A 24,779-nucleotide genomic window follows, 5' to 3' on the forward strand; every position below is an offset into this window, starting at 1 on the left:
CAGGGGCTGCAGTCTATGATAGGGGATGCCTACTCCATGTCCCAGCTCATGACCTCCGTGGCTGAAGGCATGGCCGCCATGACTGAGTGCTCCAAGGTGCAGGCACTAGTGGAAATCCATGAGTGTATGCACCTGAGACCAGCAGGGCTTCTGGATCTCACTCCAGCTGCCCCTCTATCCTATGTAGAGCACTGAAGCCCCCTGGCACCCAAAGTGAAGAGGATCAACAGGAGCACAGCCTGGTGCCTTCCACCAGGGGACCCCAGTGATGTCCAGCCCATCTAACACACCATCTTCCTGTGATTACACACACACACACACACACACACACAGGTCAGGGTATGTCACTCAAGACTCTTTCTTACTCAGTAAGTGATCAATTATGGCATCTTTTACATTGGAAATATTCAGTTATTCCTCATCTGACAGTATTAAGCTTCACTGACTTTAGATGCAGTGAAAATATATAATTTTTAAAAGTAGCTGAATAAGCTTTCAGTGTTTTAAATTCTGGTTCCTGATCAATGTTTCGATTGCCGTAAGTTACCAATCACATCAACTTGTATAACTGAAGGGCTGATTCAGCTACTGGAGTGAAAATTGCTCAATGGCCTGGATTTGACAGTTCTACTGACTGTGAAACCCCAAGTGATCACTGCTATTATTCCTCTGAATCTGACAGCAATTTCTGGACTCCACACTTGCGTGGTTAGAATTCCAGAAGTAGTTGTCAATGATTCCATGTTTCTCCATAGGGTACGCTGTTGGAGTCCTTGTATATTGCAATTAATTAGAACTCACTGAACTGAGAGGAACTTGCCCTTTTAACTATTGGTCTCGGCTAGTTTCTCGTGGACCAAAACTGCATAGTGCAGAGTACTTTCTAAATGGAAAGAGGTTAGGTACAGAGGATGTCCAAATAAACTTGGGGGTTTCAGATGCATAGGTCCTTAAAATTCCAGGAACAAGTGCAGAAAATAATCAAAAAGGTGAATGGAATTGTTAGCCTTTATATCCAGAGGGTTGAAAATTAACGACACAGGTGTTGTGCTGCAGCTTTATAAAAACCCTGGTTAGACCCCATTTGGAGTACTGTGAGCAGTTCTGGGCGCCACACCTTAGGAAGGATATATTGGCCTTGGAGGGAGTGCAATGTAGGTTTACAAAATTGATACCTGGACTACAGGGGTTGAGTTACGAGGAATTATTACTCAAATCAGATCTTTTTTCACTAAAATTTAGGAAGTTAAGGGGTGATCTGATCAAAGCATTCAAGATATTAAGAGGGAAAGGCAGGGTAGATAAAGATAAATTATTTCCACTGGTTGGAGATTCTAAAACTAGGAAGCATAGACTAAAAATTAGGGTCAGACCATTTAGGAGAGATGTTCGGAAGAACTTCTTCACCCAAAAGATGGCAGACATTTTGAACACTCTCCCACAAACAGCAGTTGCAGCTAGCTCAGTTGTTAATTTTAAATCTGAGATAGATATGTTTTTCTTAAGCAAAGATATTAAGGGATATGGGCAGGTATATGGAGATAGGTCACAGATCAGCCATAATCTCATTAAATGGCGGGTCAGGCTCAAGGGGCTGAATGGTCTACCCTTATAAATCATTGTAAAAGTCACACCTTGAATGTGGGTGTAATTGATTTTTTAAGTTCATAATTACTTCCGAGAAACCTCTCTGGCCCCGAAGAACTATATTATATCTGTGGATCTGATAAAAATTACCCATTTTAAAAAAATGTTTGTTTAATCCCATGTGCATGACCCAATCATTTATTTTTCTCTCTGTAAAAATTAATTAAAAGTTAAGGGTAATCAGTATATTTTACTTCCTATTTTGCTGTGGTGAGAATATTTCAATTTGGCTGACTTCTTACCCTTGATGAGAACACCATTGCTGGATCCCTGGAGATACCTTTGTTTTGCTGCCCGATTCAAACTAATATCGGGCAAGGACAAATCCACACCACACAGACCACTAGGTCCTTATGAACCGTTTTCTTTTCAGGTCAGTGACGAGTAGCGTCATTTTGCAAAACCGCGGCAACATTTCAAAGCAAGTTGAATGATTTACCTTTGAATCCCAATGTTTTGCTCAAATATTGGAGGCACTAATGGCACACCGTCCTCGCTGACAGCCCAGGAGACGCTACAAGCTAACTTGCCGGAGGTCAGCAAGGTCAACTTGTTACTTCCATCAGCTTCAAAAGAAAATGGCACACCTGGGAGCAAAATATATGACGGAATTATTTACCTGAAAACTGACTGACAGTGGTGCAACAGTTAAAATAACTGGGCAATTTTACAATAGAACCAACAAGTGCAACAATCACCGTTATTCTAGCTGTTTGTTTCTGATTGATACTTTAACGGCTATCAAAGGCCTAAAGAGCATCTAGGATTGAGATAACATTGGATACAGTGCCCTATTCTCGAATTAGATGTTAAGGAGGCAAAGAAGACACCAGAGGCGAATATAACAAAGAATGCCAAGCACAATAATTAAATATTTCTTTCATTATAACAGATAGGATGTATAAAAGTAGTAGAATAATTTTCTGGAACTATCCACCAAACTAGAAAACACTGACTCAGCAATTAATTAATTATGCTGTGATGAATATTGCACAGGATTTTGAGATCAATATAAAAGGGGTTAATAAAATAAAGGGACTGATGATAAAGTTACTAGGAAGATCAAAACAGTTGGAGCAAGTAAACATAGAATATAGATTTAAAAGAGGGAGCAACAAATTGCAACTTGAAACTACAAATGCATCAACAACTAATGTAAACCACTTGAGAAAGCAGAGAGGAGTTCATGTATGATGACAACTTTGCAAGATACAGACACCATGGATCCTTGTAGGCAAACCTCCTTGATCTCAGAGGATTTAACAAATAAGACAGATACTGCTACTCTTTGTGATAGAACAGCTCAAGTTTATGATAATGTTACAAAATGCTTTTAACCCTCAGTGAATGGCAGGAAATAGCAGAGAGACTTTAAAGTCAGCAGCTACAAGCTGAGAGGGGTAGTTTCACTGTTGCTGGGCAGACAATTTGAAACAATTTGGAACACTTCTATTGTTTACATGCCAACGCAATTTTCCCAAACAAAAGTGTCATTCCAGCTTGAATGCCAGTACGATTCGAGTTGACTGGTCCGTTGCGAATCTGATCGTGACTCTCCTACACTTAGTGCAATAAATGCACCGCCACATGAATCATGCTGATTTGGAGACCCCCCCCCCCTGGCGTCTGACTCCCCTGAACGGAGGATCAGTTGTGCACAGTTAACAAGGAGGAGCTGCATTTAAACAGTCGCTCTGCACTCACTCTCAGTCAAGCCAGGAGGATGGCAGCACAGAGAAGTGCTCCACACTTCCTGAAGGCAGATTTGACACAGTGGAGGATAGGAGGGGCACCCTGTATCCCGACTGGGTAGAATGCCCAGAAGCAGCAAGGCTAATCCAGCCTAAGATGCAGTGGCTGTGGCGGTCCAAACCCGCAAGAAAATCAATGAGTTCATTTCAGTTTCAAGGGTGAGTGACGATCGGTAGGTAACAGCAAATCCGGTGCTCTTGATTATTATGGAGAGAAGGCAGAAGGATGGGGATGAGGAACATATCAGCCATGATCGAATAGCAGAGCAGAGTCGATGGGCCAAATGGCCTGATTCTGCTCCTATATCTTATGGTCTTATAAATCCCTGACACCTCACGGCCTCCCAGCACCTGATCCTCCCCTCAGCATCTTCCTCAAATCCCCTGGGCACTCCTCATCACTATCCCATCCTGTCTAGGCCTGGTGTTCACATATGCCACCTGCTGTAACCACCCCCCCCCCCCCCCCCCCCCACACCAACCGTCTGGCTTACAATCGGCAATGTGTTCCCGTAAGAGAAAATAGCCCATAATAAAAGAGAGAGGAAGAAGACGGGCAGTGGGATTCCCAAATTCTGTCTCCTAATCTCCTATGAAGAAAGAGGTATGGAGATTTCAGGAGAGGCACGAGAGAGCTGTGTGACAGCAAGGCTGGCCTGCGCCAAAGTCTCGATGTTCCACAGAACCTTGAAATGAAATGAAATGAAAATCGCTTATTGTCACGAGTAGGCTTCAAATGAAGTTACTGTGAAAAGCCCCTAGTCGCCACATTCCGGCGCCTGTTCGGGGAGGCTGTTACGGGAATCGAACCGTGCTGCTGGCCTGCTTGGTCTGCTTCCAAAACCAGCGATTTAGCCCTGTGCTAAACAGCCCCTGGCTTACAATCGGCAATGTGTTCCCGTAAGAACCTATATCACTTGTTTCAAGTGTTTGATGAGAGCCATCTGGAGTCACAGCCTTCCCAAGCACCTGGGTGGAAAGCTCTGAGGAAAGCACCGATCAGGCATGATTTGCACGATCTCCACCATCACAGAGACACACCCCTCGGAGACCCCTGACCTGAAGCCCTCCAGCCCAGTCCAAACGGTCCCCCCCCCCCCCCCCCCCCCATGCCCCAGTTCCCCCAGTTCCTTTGAAAGTCTCCCCCACTCACTGCACCATGGCAGCGGCAGACTTACTCTTGTGTACCTTGGAGGTAAGTGCTGAGCGGTACTAATTTCCTTTCTCTCCCTCGGAATCCCCACTTTTATGGACCAGTGGTGATTCATGCCTTGGTAACTTCCCACTGTGGGGCAAGGGCGAGCAGGAACATTCTGGGAGGCCGTAAGATCTGACATTAAACTCGCGAATCATATGAAAACGCATGCAGATGCATGCTGATCAGATCTCTGGATGAGATCCAGTTAACGCCAGTGGGAATAGCCCGGGAAGATTGCAGACCATTTTGCACCCTCTGTGAATCTCATTTTTGGGCTCTTCCGGAATTTTCCCAACATAGCGGGATTTACGTCAGGTACAATGCGGCCGGAAAATCACCCCGCTGCTTTGGAGGATATCCTGCACAAAAGAAAGACTATCTTGTTTTGACCCAAGGCTGGACAAAGCTCTACGCCAGGAGCGAGTCTCCCTTGTGTCTTTAAGATCTCTTTTTATAATATTCATTGGCTTGTAAGATAATAAACAAGGAACAATTTTCAGAAATATTTCCAGCATCAAATATCCACAGACAATGACAAATAGTCCAGTTTTAAAATTCAGTGCTGGATTCAGGAATTGTTGCAGTTTTGGAGGCTTTTGTTTCTAAATAACAATGTAAAAGACAATTGATTCAGACAAACTAATTTAAACCGTCTGCTTTTCTAAAGCCGATAATCTGATGATTTTCAATCTAATTGTGGAAAAGAAATATACCCAAAATGATCAGCAGTTCTTTTCATTGAATAAAATTACTGAAGTTACGTAAACTTTTGCACTTGAACCTACCACTTCCAACTCCCTCATGGTCAAACATTACACGGTGATCGCTACTAAATTCTATTTCCTCAATCGGGACACTCCCTGTGAGGACGCTGGTTTCTGGAATGGGAACAAAGACTTCAATCTTTGTGGTGCTAATTCCCACGGTTTCAAATATCTAAAGATGAGGAAAAAAAACAGGTGAACTCAATAATTTTCATACAAACAAGTTGATTCTTGCCAAAGTTGTTGATTTGTTATAGGGTGTTTTTGCCACAAGACATTTCAACACAATGGTTGAGCTATTGGGAGATAGAACATAGAACATAGAACAGTACAGCACAGAACAGGCCCTTCGGCCCTCGATGTTGTGCCGAGCAATGTTCACCCTACTTAAACCCACGTAACCCGTATACCCGTAACCCAACAATCCCCCCATTAACCTTACACTACGGGCAATTTAGCATGGCCAATCCACCTAACCCGCACATCTTTGGACTGTGGGAGGAAACCGGAGCACCCGGAGGAAACCCACACACACACGGGGAGGACGTGCAGACTCCACACAGACAGTGACCCAGCCGGGAATCTAACCTGGGACCCTGGAGCTGTGAAGCATTGATGCTAACCACCATGCTACCATGAGGCCCCATGTTTCTCTTTCATCTATGGGGCCACAGTAAGCACATTTGGCCATCAAATCATCATTTGCAATTTACAATCTAAAGTTGACCAGTTAAGATTTGATCGTAAAAAAAAATTATCAGGTAGTACCGCGCGAGGTGATAACTTTTGACCTTCCGCCTTTTATTCAAGCAGGCCATTTTTCCAACTGAATAACACACATTCCACTAAATCTTTACGTATTGTACCAATTATTTTAATTAATACATAGGCAAGGAAGAAAGCTATTTTAAAGCTCTGAATTGCTGCATTTAGTGAAAATAAATTTATATAATGAGGATTGGGAGAATGGGTGAACAACACAAAAAGAAACGATTGAGAGCCAACTTTTTCAATCAACAATGCTGGAAGACTGGCCAGACTTTTCTCCAGCCTCACTGGACAAAGATTCACTGATGTTCGGCAGGACTGGACAATCCTACTGGTGGGAGGGGCTGGAAAAACCCACCCTGCAATTATGGCATTTATTTGTACCCTATTAGTAGGAGATGACAGCATGTTGCTACATGTTGATAATCACAATAAGTAATATTTAATCCTCTGTGCACACCAAATTAATAAACAAGCAATAATTTTGTCAAAACAAAGAATCCTTGATTTAAGAAGATCTCTTACGGTTCTGTAATTTCTAAACTCTATTACATTAAAAGTTAGCAACTTACGGAAAAACATTTCTCCAGATGTAATGACATTGCTCACACTTTAAATTTAGTATGTAGTACAGGAATGTAACAGCATACATCAGTTGTACAGAGTTTTGCTCAGACCCCATCTGGAATCCTGCATTCAGTTCTGGACATGCACTTCAGAAATGAAACAATGGACAGGAATTTGTGAGGTTGCAATAGCAACCTTGCAGACCTTTGCCGTCAGAACCCCTGAATCTCAGCACATTAGGACTTAGCACCAACGCAGATTAAAGAAGACATCCTGAAGTGCATACTGTCATTTGTTATCCATAACATGCTGTGCTGGAGTCCACCCACCGACAGCTGACAATCAACAATATCAGATGATCTGGTGTAAACGTTCCCTTTTCCACTCTCGCATCCTTGTTAGAAAGTCCATCAAAAGCCAAGCATTGTTCAGTGAGTTGTAGCTAGATTTTTAACAGCAATCTGATTAATAACTACTGCTGAACAAATTACATGACCTTTAAAAAAAAAACCTGGCCTTAAAAAAAGAAACGTACTTTTGTGGAATGTTGCTAAATATCTCCTTTATGATTAGTTACCAGATTTTTAAAACTGGATTTTTCAGATAATTAATACTTTCAAACGTTTTTCGTGTTATTTCAGATTTTAAATTTTTTTTTAATTTCCTAACGTTGCATGTGTCATTATTTTGCTCTCGGTAAAATCTTTTCAAAAGTGATTTTATTTTAGTGCTTTTCAGGTCCTGGTTGGCAGTCTGTGGCAATTCTTTAACGTGATTGGTTGCTTGGACAACTTGATGACATCAATGCCACACTGCACCGGAACATTACAGTCTGCACAGTGACAGAGTTAAGGGGCGGCATTCTCCCCTACCCGGCGTGACGGAGGGTCCCGGAGTAGGGGAGTGGCGCCAACCACTCAGGGGTTGGGCCTCCCCAAAGGTGGGGAATTCTCCCCACCTTTAGGGGCCAGCCCCGCGCCAGAGCGGTTGGCACCAGAAGACTGGCGCAAAAAACCGGCGCCCCCGGCAGCGGGGCTGGCCGAAAGGCTTTCGCCGGTCGGCGCATGCGCCGGCAGTGACATCAGCGGCAGCTGGCCACTGACGTCACTGCCGGCGCATGCGCGATGTGGGGTTCTCTTCCACTTCTGCCATGGCGGAGGCCGTGGCGGCCGCGGAGGAAAATAGTGCACCCAGGGCACTGGCCCGGAGTCTGAGCGGGGGGCCCCGATCGCGGGCCAAGCCACCGTGGGGGCACCCCCCGGTGTTCGATCGCCCCCCCGCCCCCCCTAGGACCCCGGGGCCCACTCGCACCGCTGATCCCGCCGTTACAGGGGTGGTTCAAACCTCGGCGGCGGGAGAGGCCTCCCAGCGGCGGAACTTCGGCCCATCCGGGCCAGAGAATCACTGCAGGGGCTCTTTGATCGGAGTGGCGAGATTCCTGCCGCTTCCCGGGTGGCGGAGAATCTCTACCACGGTGGGGGCGGGATTTTCGGCGGCCCCAGGCGATTCTCTGACCCTACTGGGGGTCGGAGAATTTCGCCCAAGGTTCTTGTCATAGAGAGTGCACAGTCTCTCAGCGAGGCTTTCTTTGAGATCAGTGGCAAGCACCCTTTGCTTCACTGCTGACTGAAAAGTTCAGGCCATTGTGGTCTTGGAGAGAGTAAAGCACAGATTCACCAAAATAAAACTAGGCTTTAGGGGTTTCATTATCAGGATCAATTGCATGAACTTGGCTTCCATTTGAGTATAGGTTTTATGGGGTGATGTTGAAAATGTGAAAAGGATTTGCCAAAATAGATGTGGAGAAGTTAACTACTCTCTTCTGGAATCGAAAACAAGGTGGCACAATGTAGAAATGAGAGCTAGGCCATAGAAGAATAAAATCTGGACAAACTTTGTCAAAGGACAGTAGAAAACTGGAACTCTCTTCCCCAGAAGACTGTCAATGCTGGATCAATTGGAGCTTTCAAGACCATTATGGATGTATTTTTATTAGGTAAGGGTATGAAATGTGAAAGAGAAGAAATGTAAGAAGCAGGAGCAATAATAGACTAAATAACTTCTCGAGCCTGCTCCACCATTCATTACAATCAGGTCAATGTTCTGACTGCTCCCCATATTCCTCGATTCCCTGAGACACCTTGGGCGAGATTCTCCGCAAATGCGGAGAATCGTAAAGGCTGCCGTGGGACAGGACGTGACCCACGGCAGCCTTCACGCCCACTTCCGGGGCCGATTCTCCCCCCCGGGCGGGGCTAGGAGTGCGGCCCCATGCTTCACGGCGGCGCGGCCTTGACGACGGTCGTCAAGCGCCATGCCGGCTGACGCGGCCGATGACGTCGCATGCGCAGGTTGGACAACGCTAACCCGTGCATGCTCAGTTGGCGTCTTTTCCCTCAGCCGCCCCGCAAGACGTGGCAGCTTGATCTTGCGGAGCGGCGGAGGGAAAAGATTTCGTCCGTTACGGACGCACGGCCCGCGATCCATGGGCACCGATCACGGGCCTATGCCCCCCTTGGCACGGCCGTGGTACTGCTGTGCCAATCGGGCCCCCAGATGCCCCAAACGGGCATCTGCCACCGGTTTCACGACGGCAGCGAGCAGGTGTGTTTGCTGCCGTGTTGAAACGGGCGTGAAGGCCTGGCCGCTCGGCCCATCGGCCTCGGAGAATCGTACGGCGAGCGCCGATTCGTGGCGTGGGTCGGGCATGGGGGGGGGGGGGGGGGGGGGGAATCCCGAGAATGTCGGGAGGCCCTCCCGCTATTCTCCCACCCGGCGTGGGGGGCGGAGAATCGCGCCCTAAAAAATCTGTCTATGTCATCCTTGAAAATCTTCAATGATACAGCATCCACAACCCTCTGGGGTAGAGAGAGAGCTGTTACGATCAGCCAAAAATGGTGGAGCAAGCCTTCAGGGCTGAATGGTCTTCTCCTGTTAATATTCCTATGGAACTATTGCTGGATAGATTTAGACTTATGCCAATTTTACAAACATTGGGCATTTTCTCTGCTACCTTTCCAAGTAGTGGGTTACTAAGCGATCCGATCATAATGTTCCTGGGTTTTATTTTTGGTCAATGCAAGGGAGGCAATAGTGTTTGACATATTGGTCATAGTTCCTTGTTGTAAAAAGCAGCTCCTATTTGCTTCCCAGTGGCTCTTGTTGGAAAATGTTTATGTGTGATCATCAGGTGAGAACAGGATTGAGACATGTTGCTAAATAATATTATGACACTCATGGTTAAAGCTGACACATGAAGAATGGTCAGTGGGACACTAAAAGAGCACATCAGCAAGAGGTGAAATAAAAGAGAAACACATGAAGCATTCAATTAAATATATAAAAAGCACCTGTACAGGTACCTGTATTTTTATACTTTCTGGCCAGTTGACTATTTGCACATTGAAGATTTGTCCAAAATGGACCCTGAAGTCGGCAGCCAACGCTCGGCTGCTGGTTCTGGAGACCTCTTTGTTGTTAAAGATAACTTTGGTATATAGAGTGGATCTCTGTACATCCTGCCTTCGCAGCTGTTCACCTCTGAGAAAAAAATAATAATTTTTCATAAAGTTGCATTCCTGCTCTCTAAATCTATCACAGCAATCATTTTTTAGAATTTAATTAGTGACCCCAACTAAAGAAACCCCCACAAAGACCCCCCTAAATAAAGGAACCCCCAGAGAGACCCCCTAACTAAAGGACCCCCCCAACAGAGCCACCAGAAGAGATCTCCGTCTGTGTGGTCCCTTTAGGTAGGGGTCTTGGGGGGGGGGGGTCCCTACTATTCAGATGGTTTCTGGGGTGGGGGTCCTCTATTCATGGGGTCTTGGGTCTCCTATTCAGAGGGTCTCTGGGGTGTCTCTATGTTTAGGGATCTCTGTGGGGGGAGGAAAATCTCCCTATCTAGGAGTTCTAGGGGGGCTCCCTATTTAGGGGTCTCCCTATCTAGGGGTCTCAGGGCAGGGGATCTAGTAGGGGAGAGGTGGTCATGCTTTGTGGGGAGGGTGGCACTCGGATGGACTTTCCGGATTAATTCCTGAAGGGAATTGCTCTTTGGCCCTCAGCGAGGTCCACCACGTCAAGGCAATGCTGATAAATACCAGTAATGATCCTCGCCCATGTGATTCCCGGCCTGGGGAACAGAGATTCATGCGGGCCCCAGAGACTCTGGTGCTCTGCCCTCTAAATTACGGGGTCCTATATATCTCCCACTGGCGCGCTGACGCAAACCCTGATCCCATCGGCAGCGGGGGGGCCAGAGCTTCGAAAACGGATCAGTGCCCGTCGGCGTTGATCCCGATTTCATCAGGACGCCCGATTCTCTGCTGCATTGGGAACCCCACTACCGGCGTTGCAAGGCGGAGAATCCAGGCCAGAGAGTGCACATTTAAAAAAGATTTGCATACCTGAAGCAAAGTTGCACAACCTTCGAATCAAAATTCAACACCAGGTTAAAAACCAAATTGATCTTTTCATTACCTCACAATATTCTACAAAAATCCAAAACAGAAAACGCTTCAAAATTAAGAAAATATTGGACTGCTGATTGGCTGCTGTGCATTTGCAGAAAATTGCAATCCCATTTCAGATTCCACCAATTAGATACTCTCTTTTACTGTTGCAAGTTACAAAGAGCGCAAAGCACAGATGAAGGCCATGTAGCCCAACAAGTCTGTGAAAGTTCTTTCATGTAGTGATTCAGACCTAACCCAATTGGTCTACTCATCTCCCCAAAAGTGAAGAGTGTATAACGTGCAGTAAATCTGCTGCTGGCTGCATTGCATCCCCATTAATTAAAATTTGGCGTTCCCTTTTCAATCTGGTGCTCATCTCACTCTGTAGCTTTTTACACATAAACAAGATGAAAATCAGGTACCATACAATGGAGGACCCTCATTTAGTGGCCATAGTTTATCATGAAACAGCTTCTTAATCGTGCCAACGAATGGCAGGTCTTTCTCAACTACTGAAAAAGTTTATGAATTTAAAAAGGCAAAAGCACCTCAGTTGACTCACCCACCTTCTCAGACTAGAAACAAAGGAAAGGAAAAAAATAATAAAAGTGCATGAAAATGGAGATCAGATTTCCTGATGGTAATCTATGCCCTTTATCCCGGGCATGTTCATAACCCTTATTTTGGACATTATAAATGACAGTTACTCAGCAATAACTGGCAGACAAATTATTTTGACCAATTTGTTGGATTAGGGCATACAATATGGGTGGCATGGTGGCACAGTGGTTAGCAATGCTGCCTCACAGCGCCAGGGACCTGGGTTCAATTCTGACCTCGGGTGACTGTCTGTGTGGAGTTTGAATATTCTTCTCATGCCTGTGTGGGTTTCCTCCGGAGGCTTCGGTTTTCTCCCACAATCCAAAGATACATCTCCAAAAATCTGTCCTGGTCCACCCACGTCGACGCTACCACCAAGAAAGCACAACAGGGCCTATACTTCCTCAGGAAACTAAGGAAATTCGGCATGTCCACATTAACCCTTACCAACTTTTACAGATACACTATAGAAAGCATCCTATCTGGCTGCATCACACCCTGGTATGGCAACTGCTCGGCCCAGGACCGCAAGAAACTTCAGAGAGTCGTGAACACTGCCCAGTCTATCACACGAACCTGCCCCCCATCCAAAGCGGGCAGCATAATTGAAGACCCCTCCCACCCGGCTTACTCACTCTTCCAACTTTTTCCATCGGGCAGGAGATACAGAAGACTGAGAACACACATGAACAGAGTCAAAAACAGCTCTTCCCCGCTGTTACCAGACTCCTAAATGACCCTCTTATGGACTGACCTCATTAACACTACACCCTGTATGCTTCATCCGATGCCGGTGCTTATGTAGTTACATTGTATACCTTGTGTTGCCCTATTATGTATTTTCTTTTATTCCCTTTTCTTCCCATGTATTTACTGATCTGTTGAGCTGCTTGCAGAACATACTTTTCACTGTACCTCGGTACACGTGACAATAAACAAATCCAATCCAATCCAAATGTGCAGGTTACGTGGGTTCTCCATGTTAAATTGCCCCTTAGGGTGGGGTCGCTGGAATAGGTCAGGGGACTGGGCCGAGATAGGGTGGTCTTTCGAAGCGTCTGTGTAGACTCGATGGGCCGAATGGCCTCCTTCTGTACTGTAGGGATGCTATGATTTTATGAACCACAGATGTGTTTATAAAAAGCAAAATTCATTAGAAATGCTAACATAAAAATGTATGATGGGGAATAAAAAGTGTGACAAAAAATGAAAAAAGGCTCCAAGTTCTGTAAACAGAAATTGTGCACAGACAACATTTTTCATATGCAGATTTTCTCTCAACAAGTCTGTTATGCATTCAGGGAATACTGTAGTTCAAAGGACACAACATTCTGGCACATTTGTTTCATCTATCTGCTTCTAAACCTATTAAACGTATTATACAAAACTAGTAACATGCCCTTACCTTGGACATTGGCTGGTGGGCGTCACTGTAGCTGTCATACTGAGTTCAGGAGTCAGGATAGGTTCTCCTGGTTTACGACGAATTCTGGCTGCTGTTGCTCGGACCTGCTGCTCGATGAGCAAAACATCCACTTGCTCTGGAGGGTCAGGCTTTGGAAATTCTTCAACTATCGAACTCTTTTCTGCATCATCAACCTGCTGCTCATCGGCACTTTTGTTCTTTTTCTTCTTTGCTTTCTATCAAATGAGAGAAGCCCATGTTATTTTTTTAAAAATTACAGTTGATTGATAGCAACCCCAAGAAGCACGATTTTAAGCATGGCATGCTGAGAAAGCAAAATAAAATGAACAGTACTATTTTAATTGTGTTCTTTACTTTTATTTCGCGAGATACATTTGGATTTCTGCTAAAAGTTCCTAAAATGGCCGGCGAAAATAAACAGGGGAGGTTTTTGTGGAAATTGGATATCGGGCAATTTACAGGTGATGATGCTCCTGGGTATTTGTTGCATGTCCATGAGCTGAATATCATCAATTCAGAAACCTGGACGATTGCTTCCTATTACCTGTGCTAATAGTGACGATGTTAATGGGGGGTGTGGGGGAAAAGTGGAAGGAGGAGTGAATGGTCTAGTGATCTGGAAAATGCATTCTGCCCCTGAGCTTTGGCAGTGAACATTTTGACCAAAGTTAAATGCGTAATATTCAAGGCGACGGCCTTGACTGTGCAGCATGTAAAAACGGAGCAAGTTAACTTGGTGAATCACGAACATGGAATTAAATGTGCATTTCAATCCGACATGCAATTAATCATAGTTAATGTTATTTATAATAATCATAATTTGTAGACAATGCAAAGCAAAAAAAAAACACTTACTTTTGCCTTTCTCCAGGCTTTCCATTCTTCATATTTTATTTTATATTCTTCCATCTTATTCCTGTATTCTTCTCGATAGTCTTCCAGAAGTTCTGCTACCTCAGTTTGGATTTCACATTCATAACTAATTTCGTCGGCTTTCCGGTTAATCTCCTGTCTGTGATATTGACACACATTTCATTCTTGATTAAGTAGATTGGAGTAAAAAAGTATCAACAGCCTTAATCTGAAACGGGAAATAATCCTGGTGCTTGAACAGATAAACCCGAGACCTGGGCAATATTAGTCCTCGGTCCTCACTTTAGTCGCCATGGTGTTGGACTGCGGTGGGTACAGTAAGAAGTCTACAACACCAGGCTAAAGTCCAACAGGTTTGTTTGGAATCACTAGCTTTCGGAGCACAGCTCCTTTATCAAGTGGATTGGCCTCGCTAAATTGCCGCGTTATTTGGAAAAAAATAATTGAGTACTCTCAATTATATTTTTAAAAACCTTAGAGGTATAGAAACGTTCTCTCGCAGGACAATATATGCTATTCAGCCAATCTATCTGTAGTCTGGTTCTACTCAGATTTAGGCACTGGCTTGTTTCACTGAATCTTTCCAGCTGCCAGGAGTCAGGCTTCAGAGAAGACATACATTTTGATAGAGTGCCTCAATACTGGGAAGAGAAGACAGAATATCCTCTAAACAATGCTGTGTGCTGGAAACAATTGCTACACTACCAAACACAGTAATGAGTTGCGAGCTAAAAGATGTCCGAGCAGACGTGACAAGCCTTTAGACTTGTTTTCCAGAGCTTGATTCATAGTGGAAATCTAAACGTGAATGCCAAAGACACCATTCTAGTTCAGTAATCCACCTACCTCCCCCACTACTCCCCAAAACGTTATAGTAACTTACCATTGATCATATCTGGAAACAACTGTGACATCTTTATCACATTAAAGGGATTAGCAGACAGATGCATGTACTGTTTCCATTGTCAGAATTATTCCATATATCCAAGGCTGGATTCTCCGAATCTCCGCGCCAAAGTCACGATCGGCGCAGGGGCGGAGAATGGCCGATTACGCCCAAATCTGGTCCGACGCCGCTCCCGCGATATTCCGGTCCCCGCGCGGTCTACGCTGCGCAGGTAGGGGGCCATTGACAGGCACCGATCCGCGGGGCGTGCACGATCTCGTGGGGACCTACTTCTTGCATCAGGGTCCGCGGTGCGAGTCCGCCATGTCGCACGGAGCGGCCCCGGCAGGCCGCCACCGTGCGCATGCGCGGACACCCGACCAGAAGTCCAGAGTCCTGTATCTGCGTCCCTACAAGCACCTTGTAGGTTGGAGAATCACTCTGGACTTTCTTAAGGAAAGTCCAGAGTGAAATGCCCGCGTTTTGACGCTGGCGTGGGGACATAGCCCCATTATTGGAGAATCGGGCCCCTAATGTCTGCATACAACTTTTGTCACATTTTTGATTGTTTTTTTGTGTGATGTTTATCTATTATAAATTCAAATGTCCACATTTATTATGGGTTTTCTCAATCGTAATTTGCATCATTGGTCCCCAAGTTGTCACCTTTCACTATTTGCTGTTTTTTTCTCCTCTGTAACTATGGTTTAATCAAAGTGGAAATTTAACTGATATAATATTTTGCTTGTTGGCTTTCTGTTAAATTGATTTTGATGGGGGGGGGGGGGGTATCAGATGGAGGGTGAGTTGGTGTGGGGGACCTAGTTTTACAGCTTTGAGCTACAGTTTATTTTACATGGGCTCCCAATGAAAGATTAGAAATTGTGCACAAAAGCCACAAAACAAAGTCAGCGGTTTACCGTCTAAGGTGCAGTTTTATTGGTGTGTTGGTAAATTTCTGGAACTCTCTAAGTGACTTGATGTCTTTCCACACTTTGGCAAGGCTCTTCAGCAGGGTCCAGTCTTTCTCCTGTTCCATGTGACACATTCTCCGGGTTGTTCTGTGAAGAGATATTTGGATCAACTTTTGGTTCATGTCCACAACTACTTTAAACTTAATGTGAAGAAGGGCAGCACGGTGGGGCAGTGGTTAGCACTTCTACCTTACGGCGCCGAGGTCCCAGGTTTGATCCCGGTTCTGGATTACTGTCCGTGCAGAGTTTGCACATTCTCCCCATGTGTGCGTGGGTTTCTCCCCCACAACCCATAAGATGTGCAGGCCACGCTAAATTGCGCCTTAATTGGGAAAAATGAATTGAGTGCTCTAAATTTATTTTAAAAAACTTAATGTGAAGATTTCCTCTATTGCCAGCTTATAGCTGCATTTTGGTTTGTTATAGTACCATTCATATCTAGGTTTTGGTCAGGCTTTTTATTTTTAAAACTCATATCAGAATTTTGCAACACAAGATAAATAATGCGTAGTGCACAATGTATTACCTTGTCTTTGGTACGTTTGTAATGGTCCTTTTATACTGGGGGTAAAAGTAAAATTACACCTAATGGAAACAAAAGATCCACGAGTACTTTTAGTTTTGCGCAGAAGGGGTTAGTGGGAAAGGGGGAGTGGGAGGGGGTGCATTACTGTGTAGATAACAGTGGTGTCTGTCAACTAGAGGTAATACCACCTTGACGTCACCTTACTAAAACATACTCCAAGTTGCTCAGGAGCCCGTGTACCACCGTGGAAATGGTGGCATGGAGGTGGAAGGAATGGCGAGTTACACATTTTACATTTTTATGTTATGTTTCCCAGTGTGCTCATATCTCAATGGTTAGCACATTCTAGTGCCTAGTATCTTTATGCATGCACAATGGCAAACGGTTCAGCTTTGGCAAATTATATAAATATCTTTATGTTTCCAAATTTCAGACTTTGAAGCAGAAAATGTTATGTCACCATACATTATTGACGATAAAAAATTCAAAACTATTACATAGAATAACCAATTGCATTTTGGGAATTACAAAATTAAATTCAGTGTGGCAAGGGTTAAAGTTGCATTTACAAGTCCTGAATAGAGGCTGATCACAGCTGTGTGCTCTGGTTTAGTATTGACCTGTCTTGTGCAGTCGCAGCCTGGAGCCTGGGCCCCCTGGGTCACTGACCCCAGCATTTTGAACCTTGTGCACCCCCTCTCCTGGGCCCTGGCTGCCAGACCTGCTGAGTATTTCCAGTACTTGCTCTTTTTATTTCAGATTTACAGCATTTGTAATAATTTGCTCAGTGATGAAAGTTAAATGCTTCCTTCATTTTGAATTACATTTTTTCACAGGGCGAAAGCACAGGGACATGGGATAATGCTGGAAGATGAAATATCATAACCTCATAGGGCAGAATTGAATGTCCCCCCCCCCCCCACCCCAGCAGAAGTGGGTTGGGTTGGGTGGGGGGGGGGGTGGCGATCCCATTGACATCTATATCTGAGTGATTTAAGCTGGAGCAGGGATGTTTGTGGGGTGATCTTCTTGGCCTGCTGCTAATTATCATTGTTAAATGGGCAATTAATACCCATGTAAGGTCCTTATCTTGCCACCGCTGGCCGTGGCAATCTCTACACAGGAAGCAGGTCTGTTGGGGATGTTTGCAGGCTTCCAGGGGGATTCCCTCATTCAAAAATAGTCAGTGCCAGATTGAGGGATCTGGCATCAGGAAGTGGGGGACCACCGAAACTCAACTGCTCTTGCCCTTCCTGCCATCTCCTGCACCCTGTGACCCGCATCCTGCCATCACTCATTGTGGTCTGATCCCTTGGTGGTCCTGGGTCTCTGGTGGGTGGATTATCAGCACCATCCACACTCCATACAGGAACCTGAGGGGTGCAGGATCTTCCACCTCTCGGGTCATTGATTCTGGAGAACGTGTATCGCTGAAGAGCTAAATGCCTAACTGACACTTAATTTGGCAGATCTTCCTATGTGGAGAACTCTGTGACATTCCCAATAATAAATACATCCATAGAATGGTTGCAGCACTCAAGGAAAATATTCAGCTGGTTCTCTGAAGAATCAACTCACCTGGTGTTGCTTTCCCGATTTCCCTACTTACCCCTCAAATTATTTCTTTTTATGTAATAACAATCCAATTCCCTCTTGAATGCCTCGACTGAATCTACCTTTACCATGCTCTCAGGCAGCGCATTCCAGATCCTGACCACTCGCTGTGTTAAAACTTTTGAGGTTACCATTGTTTCTTTTGCTAATCACCTCAAATCTGTGCCCCCTCATTCTCAATCTTTCCATCAATGGGAACACTTTCTCCCCATCTACTCTGGTGTAAATCCCGTTTTTGCAGCTTGAGAGATTTATGCAGCTATTACAGGATTTGTGCGTGATCAATGGGCTGCTAACCTGCAGGCCATGCCTCTATTTATGAAGTCCAGAATGCAATATGTTTTATTAACTATGCTCTCAACCTGTCCTCCACACAGCATTACGCACAGATACATCCAGGTCTTTCTTCTCCACTGTCCTTAGAATTGTATCCTGTATTTTATATTCCTTCTTGGTGTTCTTCCAGCGAAAACAAATCTCTTCACACTTCTCTGCATTAAATTTCATCTGTCACTTATCCGCCCATTCTACCAGTCTATATTTTTTTGAAGCTTTACACTATGCACGATTGAACGGCCGTGACACGCCTGACTCAATGTCGCGACGAGGCCGTTAAATCTCGCAAGAGGATTCTTGCGAAATTTGTGACACTCGAATGCCTCACAAGACTTAATGAGATCTCACGAGACATCGCAATCTGGATTTAACCCCCATTGAGATCCAGAGATCCAGATTAACAGAATTAAATGAGCCATTCGGCCTCCACAGTGAGGCCACAGCTGAGTGCCGTTTAGCACTGGTCTACATAAACATGAACTAGGAATAATGGCACCTGTGGGGGTCTCACAAGCTAGTGGGCGTCCAAGGTGATCAGCTCTGGGCAGGGTAGTACCCTGGGCACTCCCAGTCACCCAGCCACTGCCAATCTGGAACCTTGGCGTCTGACATGTGCCACCTGGCCCCCAGGCACTGCCAGAGTGCTGGAGTCACTGCAAGGCTGGCAGGGGCACTGCCAGGGTTCAGGCTCGGGGGTACACGGCCCTTAAGAGGTGGGGTGAGGCAGGGCTGGTAGACCCTCTAAGAGTTAGGTTGGGAGGTTCAGAGATTGGGGAAGTCGGGGCGACATTTAAAAATGGCTCCCCGATCTCTTCCTGCACTGACGAGCTGAGCTTTGAGGTAGGTGCTGCCTCAGCGGGGGATTCCTAACTGAGGCCAAAAGAAACCAAAGTCCTGTTAGATAGTTGGGTCATTCTTGGCACTACGGGCACTGAGAAACACTCCACTTTTCATGCCCAAAACGGGAGTCTGTTTTTTCCCCCCATTAAATCGCACCCACTATATCCCTCACATTTCACAATAATTTCAAGTTTTTGTTATTGTCCAAAATAACAGGGGAATTAAAACTGACCTCTGGAGAACGCCACTGTGCATCTTCTTCCAGTCTGAAAAACAACTCTGAACCACCTGTCACTCAGTCAATTTCTTATCTGCTTTTCTACTGTCCCTTTTAGCCCATGAGTTCCAACATTGCTCACAATTCTGTTGTGAGGCACTATATCAAATGCCTTTTGGATGTACATGTCAACAGCATTATCCTCATAAAACTTGACTTACTGTTTCAAAGAATTCAAGCAAGTTAGTTAAACATAATTTGCCTGTACAAATCCGTGCTATCTTACCTTAATTACCGCAAGTTTGCCCATGTGTCTATTAATTTTCTCCCACATTATTGTTTCTGAAAGCTTCCCCATCATTGAGGTTAAACTGACAAGCCTGTAGTTGTTTATCTTTAAATCCTTTTCTGAACAAGGGTGTAACATTTACAATCCTCCATAATACATTTGGCTGTGTTTGCGATGAACTCCAGTAAAGTAAGTGTACTAAGCAAAAGCAGAAAATGCTAGGCAATCCTAGCAGGTCTGACAGCATCTGTGGAGAGAAAAAGGTGCTAACGTTTCGCGTCTGGATGACCCTTTGTCAAATTATTTGTCAAATGACAGAGTCATCCAGCTGCCAAACATTAGCTCCCTTCTCTCTCCACAGGTGCTGTCAGACCTGCTGACATTGTCCAGTATTTTCTGTTTTTGTTTCAGATTCCAGCATCCACAGTAATTTGCTTTTAACATTTGTGTAGTCATTCTGTATAGCACCATCAAGTGGCTGATATTAAACACTACCAGTCGCATCACTTAGGAGAGGAAGTTGTATCAATATGCAACAGCAAGTATCAAATATTAAATCAGCACAATGTATTTCTACTCTCAATTATGCATCTTTTAGAATCCTGAAGAATACCTTTTGTTGCAAAAGAATAGGCCACAAAATCCTGAACCGAGGAATGAGGCTGCTTCACCTGATCCATTATCGTGCATGGGAAAAACTGAGCCAATAGTTTCACCCGTGCCATAGAACAAGTTCTGTCGACCGGGTGCTGTATTTCAATGTGCCCATTTCACAATCATTCCCACTTCCAAATACACACATGACTTGACTTTGTGCTCCTCTTTGCAACAGTCGGGACGAACAATAGGTCAACAGCTTGCACTCAAAGAAGTTGTGGGGATAAGAACGAAAATAGCATCTCCCCACCCACTCCCTGTTCCTCCAGTAGAAAGTAAATCACACTGTGGTACAAGTTCCCAATAGATGGGACAAAGAATACAAATGCTCCAAAAAAATAACGGAAATGGTAACACATGTTGCAACAGATGAAAGCTGGGTACCAACAAGCATCAGCACCAAAATGAGAAAGAGTTACATCAGGATACAGTTCATAAAATCTGCTTTACTCATTCTGACTTTTGTTTAGTTAGGACCAGTGGATATGAAGGAATATTCCTCAGATCTGCCTGTCACTGAAATCTATAGCACATGACAATGATGAGTTATTATTGAGTAAAAGTTCAATTAGTATTCGTAAACATAATCATATCTGCGGTACCTGATCTCAGCTTTATATTCCATAAGTCTTCGCTGTGCCATTGAGCTTTTCACAAGACGATCATCGGTAATGTTCTTCACTGCATTCCTTAGAGCAAACAACTGGAAACACAAACCAAAATAGTCACTTTAAAGTCCAACGATGTACACGTTAGGTAAATTGCCCCTTAATGTCCAATCGGTTAGGTGGGTTACCTGGGCCGGAATTCTCCCCTACCCGGCGGGGTGGGGGGTCCCGGCGTGATGGAGTGGCGTGAACCACTCCGGCTTCAGGCCTCCCCAAAGGTGCGGAAGTCTCCGCACCTTTAGGGGCCAAGCCCTCACATTGAGGGGCTAGGCCCGCACCGGAGTGGTTGGCGCTCCGCCGGCTGGCGTGAACGGCCTTTAGCGCCACGCCAGCCGGGGCCGAAAGGACTTCGCCGGCTGGCGTAAGCTGCGGAGTGTCAGCTGCTGCAGGGGAGGGGGTCTCTTCTGCCTCCGCCATGGTGAAGAGCATGGCGAAGGCGTAAGAAAAAGAGTGCCCCCACGGCACAGGCCCATACGGCGATCGGTGGCCGCCGATCGGTGGGCCCCGATCGCGGGCCAGGCCACCGTGGGGGCACCCCCCGGGGTCAGATCGCCCCGCGCCCCCCCCCCCCCCAGGACCCCGGCGCCCGCCCGCACCGCCCCCGCTGAATTGCAGGTGGTCGCGAATTCGGGACACGGCGGGGGCGGGATTGACGCCGGCCCCGGGCGATTCTCGACCCGGCCCCGGGGGGGGGGGGTGGGTGGTCGGAGAATCCCGCCACTGGTTACGGGGATATGGTGGAGGTGTGGGCTTAAGGAGGGTGCTCTTTCCAAGGGCCCGTGCAGACTCAATGGGCCAATGGCCTCCTTCTGCACTGTAAATTCTATGATTCTAAATTATGAGAGGTATTTAACACAAATTTAATACCCGCCTGGTATTCTCCGCACCTCCGCGATGCTCCATCTCCGCCATGAGGAATTACCGATGCCGGGATTCACTTGTGGTACTTTAACTCGGGAAACGGGCACCGTGGCTGCTGAGGAGGTAGGACATTTTCCCAGAAGCGTGACTGTGGGCTACCAGTCCTGCTGCTGGCTGGGCTGGCTGGGGGGTGGCATCTGTGGAGTAGTGGGGGGTAGACACTGGACAGGCCATGAGGTTAGGGTATCTCTGCGGGACTGTGGTGTCCAGGCATGGACTGCCATTGCTGCGACCTGCAAGGCAGCCATCATGGTGCGCACCCCACTGACCACCCACCGTGGCCTGTGGTTGCACAGAGCAGCACCGGCCTTATGCATGCCCCCTTGCCACCTCTCCCCCCCCCCCCCCCCCCCCACACCCACCATCACCCTCCCCCATCATCCCACACCTCCCCACTCAAACCCTTCCCTAAACCACCACCCAGAACCAGGCACCGCCCTTCCGGGTGTCATCACACAGCCCACCCAAAGGGGACGCCCGCAGTAGATCCTCCATGAGGGCTCAGGACAGCGTCCATAGAGCATACCAATGGCATGGGTAGCCCTGCCGGCTGGGATGGATGCCAGGGCCGGGTGTGTGGTGCGGAGGGTAGAGTGCCAGGGGGAATAGCCAGTGCTGGGGGTGGGGTTGTGAAAGGAGGGAGGGGGATATGCGGGGCAGGGTCTGCAGTACAGGCTGGGGCCACCAATATGCCCATTGGACTTGGTTGAGCACAGGGCCACTCACTATGCTAATATGTCTGCCTTTAACCTCCTGCAGAAAACAGATTTTGGTATCCAACCAGGAATGGTTGGCATCTACTTTGCCACTGCAGCCCTGGCGGATGCACTGAGGCTGTACGAGCAGGAGCTGCAGCAGCAGAACCTGCCCCAGAGGAACATGAGACAGCCGGTGTGTATAGAGAGCCAGCCGCCCAACAGGTCAAGGAGGAGGTGTGAAGGAGGCTGCATTAGGCCTCGTGTGTGCCCGCTGCGCCTTCATTTGAGAACCTGCTGTCGAAGACTCAGGCTGAGCAGGAGAACCATACAGTGGGGGTTTGGGAGTGCCTGCTCCCAGTGGCCATCAAGGTGACATCGCCCTGAGCTACTTTCGTCATGGGGTCCTTCCATTCACCGAGTGGGAACCTGTCTGAGTTCTTGCAGACCTCCGTGCACAGATGCATCCAAGCTGTCATGGAGGCCCTATATGCCCGCATGGCATGAGTGTGTGGGGAATGCAGTGCTCATATGCAGCTGCAGCTTGTCAGTTTCTCATATGCCAATCCTGACCCCAGTGAATCAAATACTGTTATGCATTGGAATTGCATTAGTTCCACATGGCACCGGTACTAGCCCATCAACACAACCTGAATTGTTCCAGGATGGTGTCACTTTCTGGACCGTAGAGCATCTCTGATTCAGTCCCAGCATCAACACAGAAATCCTTCTGAAGAATCACGCCCCAAGTGTGGTAGCGAGTGGGAAATGTTGCAAGCTTCCCAGCGCTCAGCCCTGCAAGCTTCGCGGCCTTTTGGCTAAGATCAAGTGTAGTGCACTTGCTCGGGGGAAGCTAAGGACTTCGATCTTGATGTCGATCGTGGATTGGAGAGACTGAAGACTTTGAAGAAACGTTTGAGCTCGGCTGCTATTGGTGGATCTTCATGCTGGTCTAAACCTTTGGTTTGAGCCTGACGCCGGTACAGTCAAGAGCCAAAGTCGGAGCTATAACCACTGCTGCATCCCGACCACCAGGCTGGGGAGTGCGAAACACTGTCCGAGTCACAGTGAGGAAGACGGAAGGGAAGTTGCCTGTGGATCGAATCTTCTTCGTGAAGCGGGTACTGATCGACTGCTGTGGGTTTCAAGCAACAGATATCTACTGCTTGCAAGATTACCCCAACAACGGTTATTTCGACGTCACGTTCAGGAGTGTTGCTGATTGCATCAAGTTCTTGGACGCGTTTAAAGAAAAAGGCAACCAGAGCCCCCTGTCTATCCTGACTGCGGAGCCTCTGTTCACGCTACTGTCACAGAGAAACCGGGTTGTTACGCTGCACACGTACAACCCCCACGTCCCCGTGTCTGATGTGCTCACGTTCCTTGCCAGGTACGTCGACTTGAAAAGTGACAGCGTACAACTGAAGGACACCTTTGGCATCTGGACAAGCGGGCACCAGGTCAAGGTAACACTGAGAACGAACGCCAATGGAACCATCTTGCATCCACCCTCCAGGTTCGCCATTGGAGGAAACCGAGGCTACCTCTACTACGGGGGGCAGCCACGGGTACGTCACACCTGTGGCAAAGCGGGGCACATGGCCGCCAACTGCAACGTCACCTTCTGCAAAAACTGCAAGCAGGAGGGGCACATGACAAAGGACTGTAAGGAAGACAAGCACTGCAACCTGTGTGGGGAGGCCGGCCATCTTTACAGGGCCTGCCCAAAACGTGGGGCAACCTATGCGCAAATCATCAGCGGTGGAGCCAAAAAGGCAACCACACAGGAGGTTCAGGCACCCTCCATCGACAAAGACACCCCACCACAGAATGCCAATATTCTACAGAAAGGCCCTCAACAGAATGTGGAGGCCCCAGCACAGCCTGACAAAACAACCCCACTCCCATCTGGCGAGGAACACGCGACAACCGAGGATGGAACAAAGAGTGAAGAGCGCTGGGAAACGGCGGGCACAAAATAAAGGAAAGAGGAAAATGGAAAATGAAACAAAGAAACCCCTGACGGGGAATGGTAAAAAGCGGCAACTCAATAGCACCGACAACTCCTGCGATGAAGGCGAGCAATCTAAGAATAGGCCTCAATTAAA

At 46.7% G+C, this 24,779-nt stretch overlaps 1 protein-coding gene across 6 annotated transcripts in view; it reads right to left on the minus strand.

Annotated features, from left to right (window-relative positions):
• Positions 1-24,779, minus strand: part of cc2d2a (coiled-coil and C2 domain containing 2A) — a 233,414-nt gene that overhangs the window by 95,067 nt on the left and 113,568 nt on the right. For all 6 annotated transcript variants that reach the window (XM_038791604.1, XM_038791608.1, XM_038791605.1 and 3 more), the window contains exons 15-21: positions 20,990-21,090; positions 15,855-15,995; positions 14,031-14,187; positions 13,155-13,390; positions 10,058-10,235; positions 5,382-5,532; positions 2,087-2,234 (exon numbers count right to left, since the gene is read on the minus strand). In XM_038791604.1, coding sequence (XP_038647532.1) covers positions 2,087-2,234; positions 5,382-5,532; positions 10,058-10,235; positions 13,155-13,390; positions 14,031-14,187; positions 15,855-15,995; positions 20,990-21,090 — 1,112 coding nt within the window. The remainder of the gene's footprint in view (positions 1-2,086; positions 2,235-5,381; positions 5,533-10,057; positions 10,236-13,154; positions 13,391-14,030; positions 14,188-15,854; positions 15,996-20,989; positions 21,091-24,779) is intronic.

Source organism: Scyliorhinus canicula, chromosome 3 (genome assembly GCF_902713615.1).
Source record: "Scyliorhinus canicula chromosome 3, sScyCan1.1, whole genome shotgun sequence".
NCBI classification, from domain to species: domain Eukaryota; kingdom Metazoa; phylum Chordata; class Chondrichthyes; order Carcharhiniformes; family Scyliorhinidae; genus Scyliorhinus; species Scyliorhinus canicula.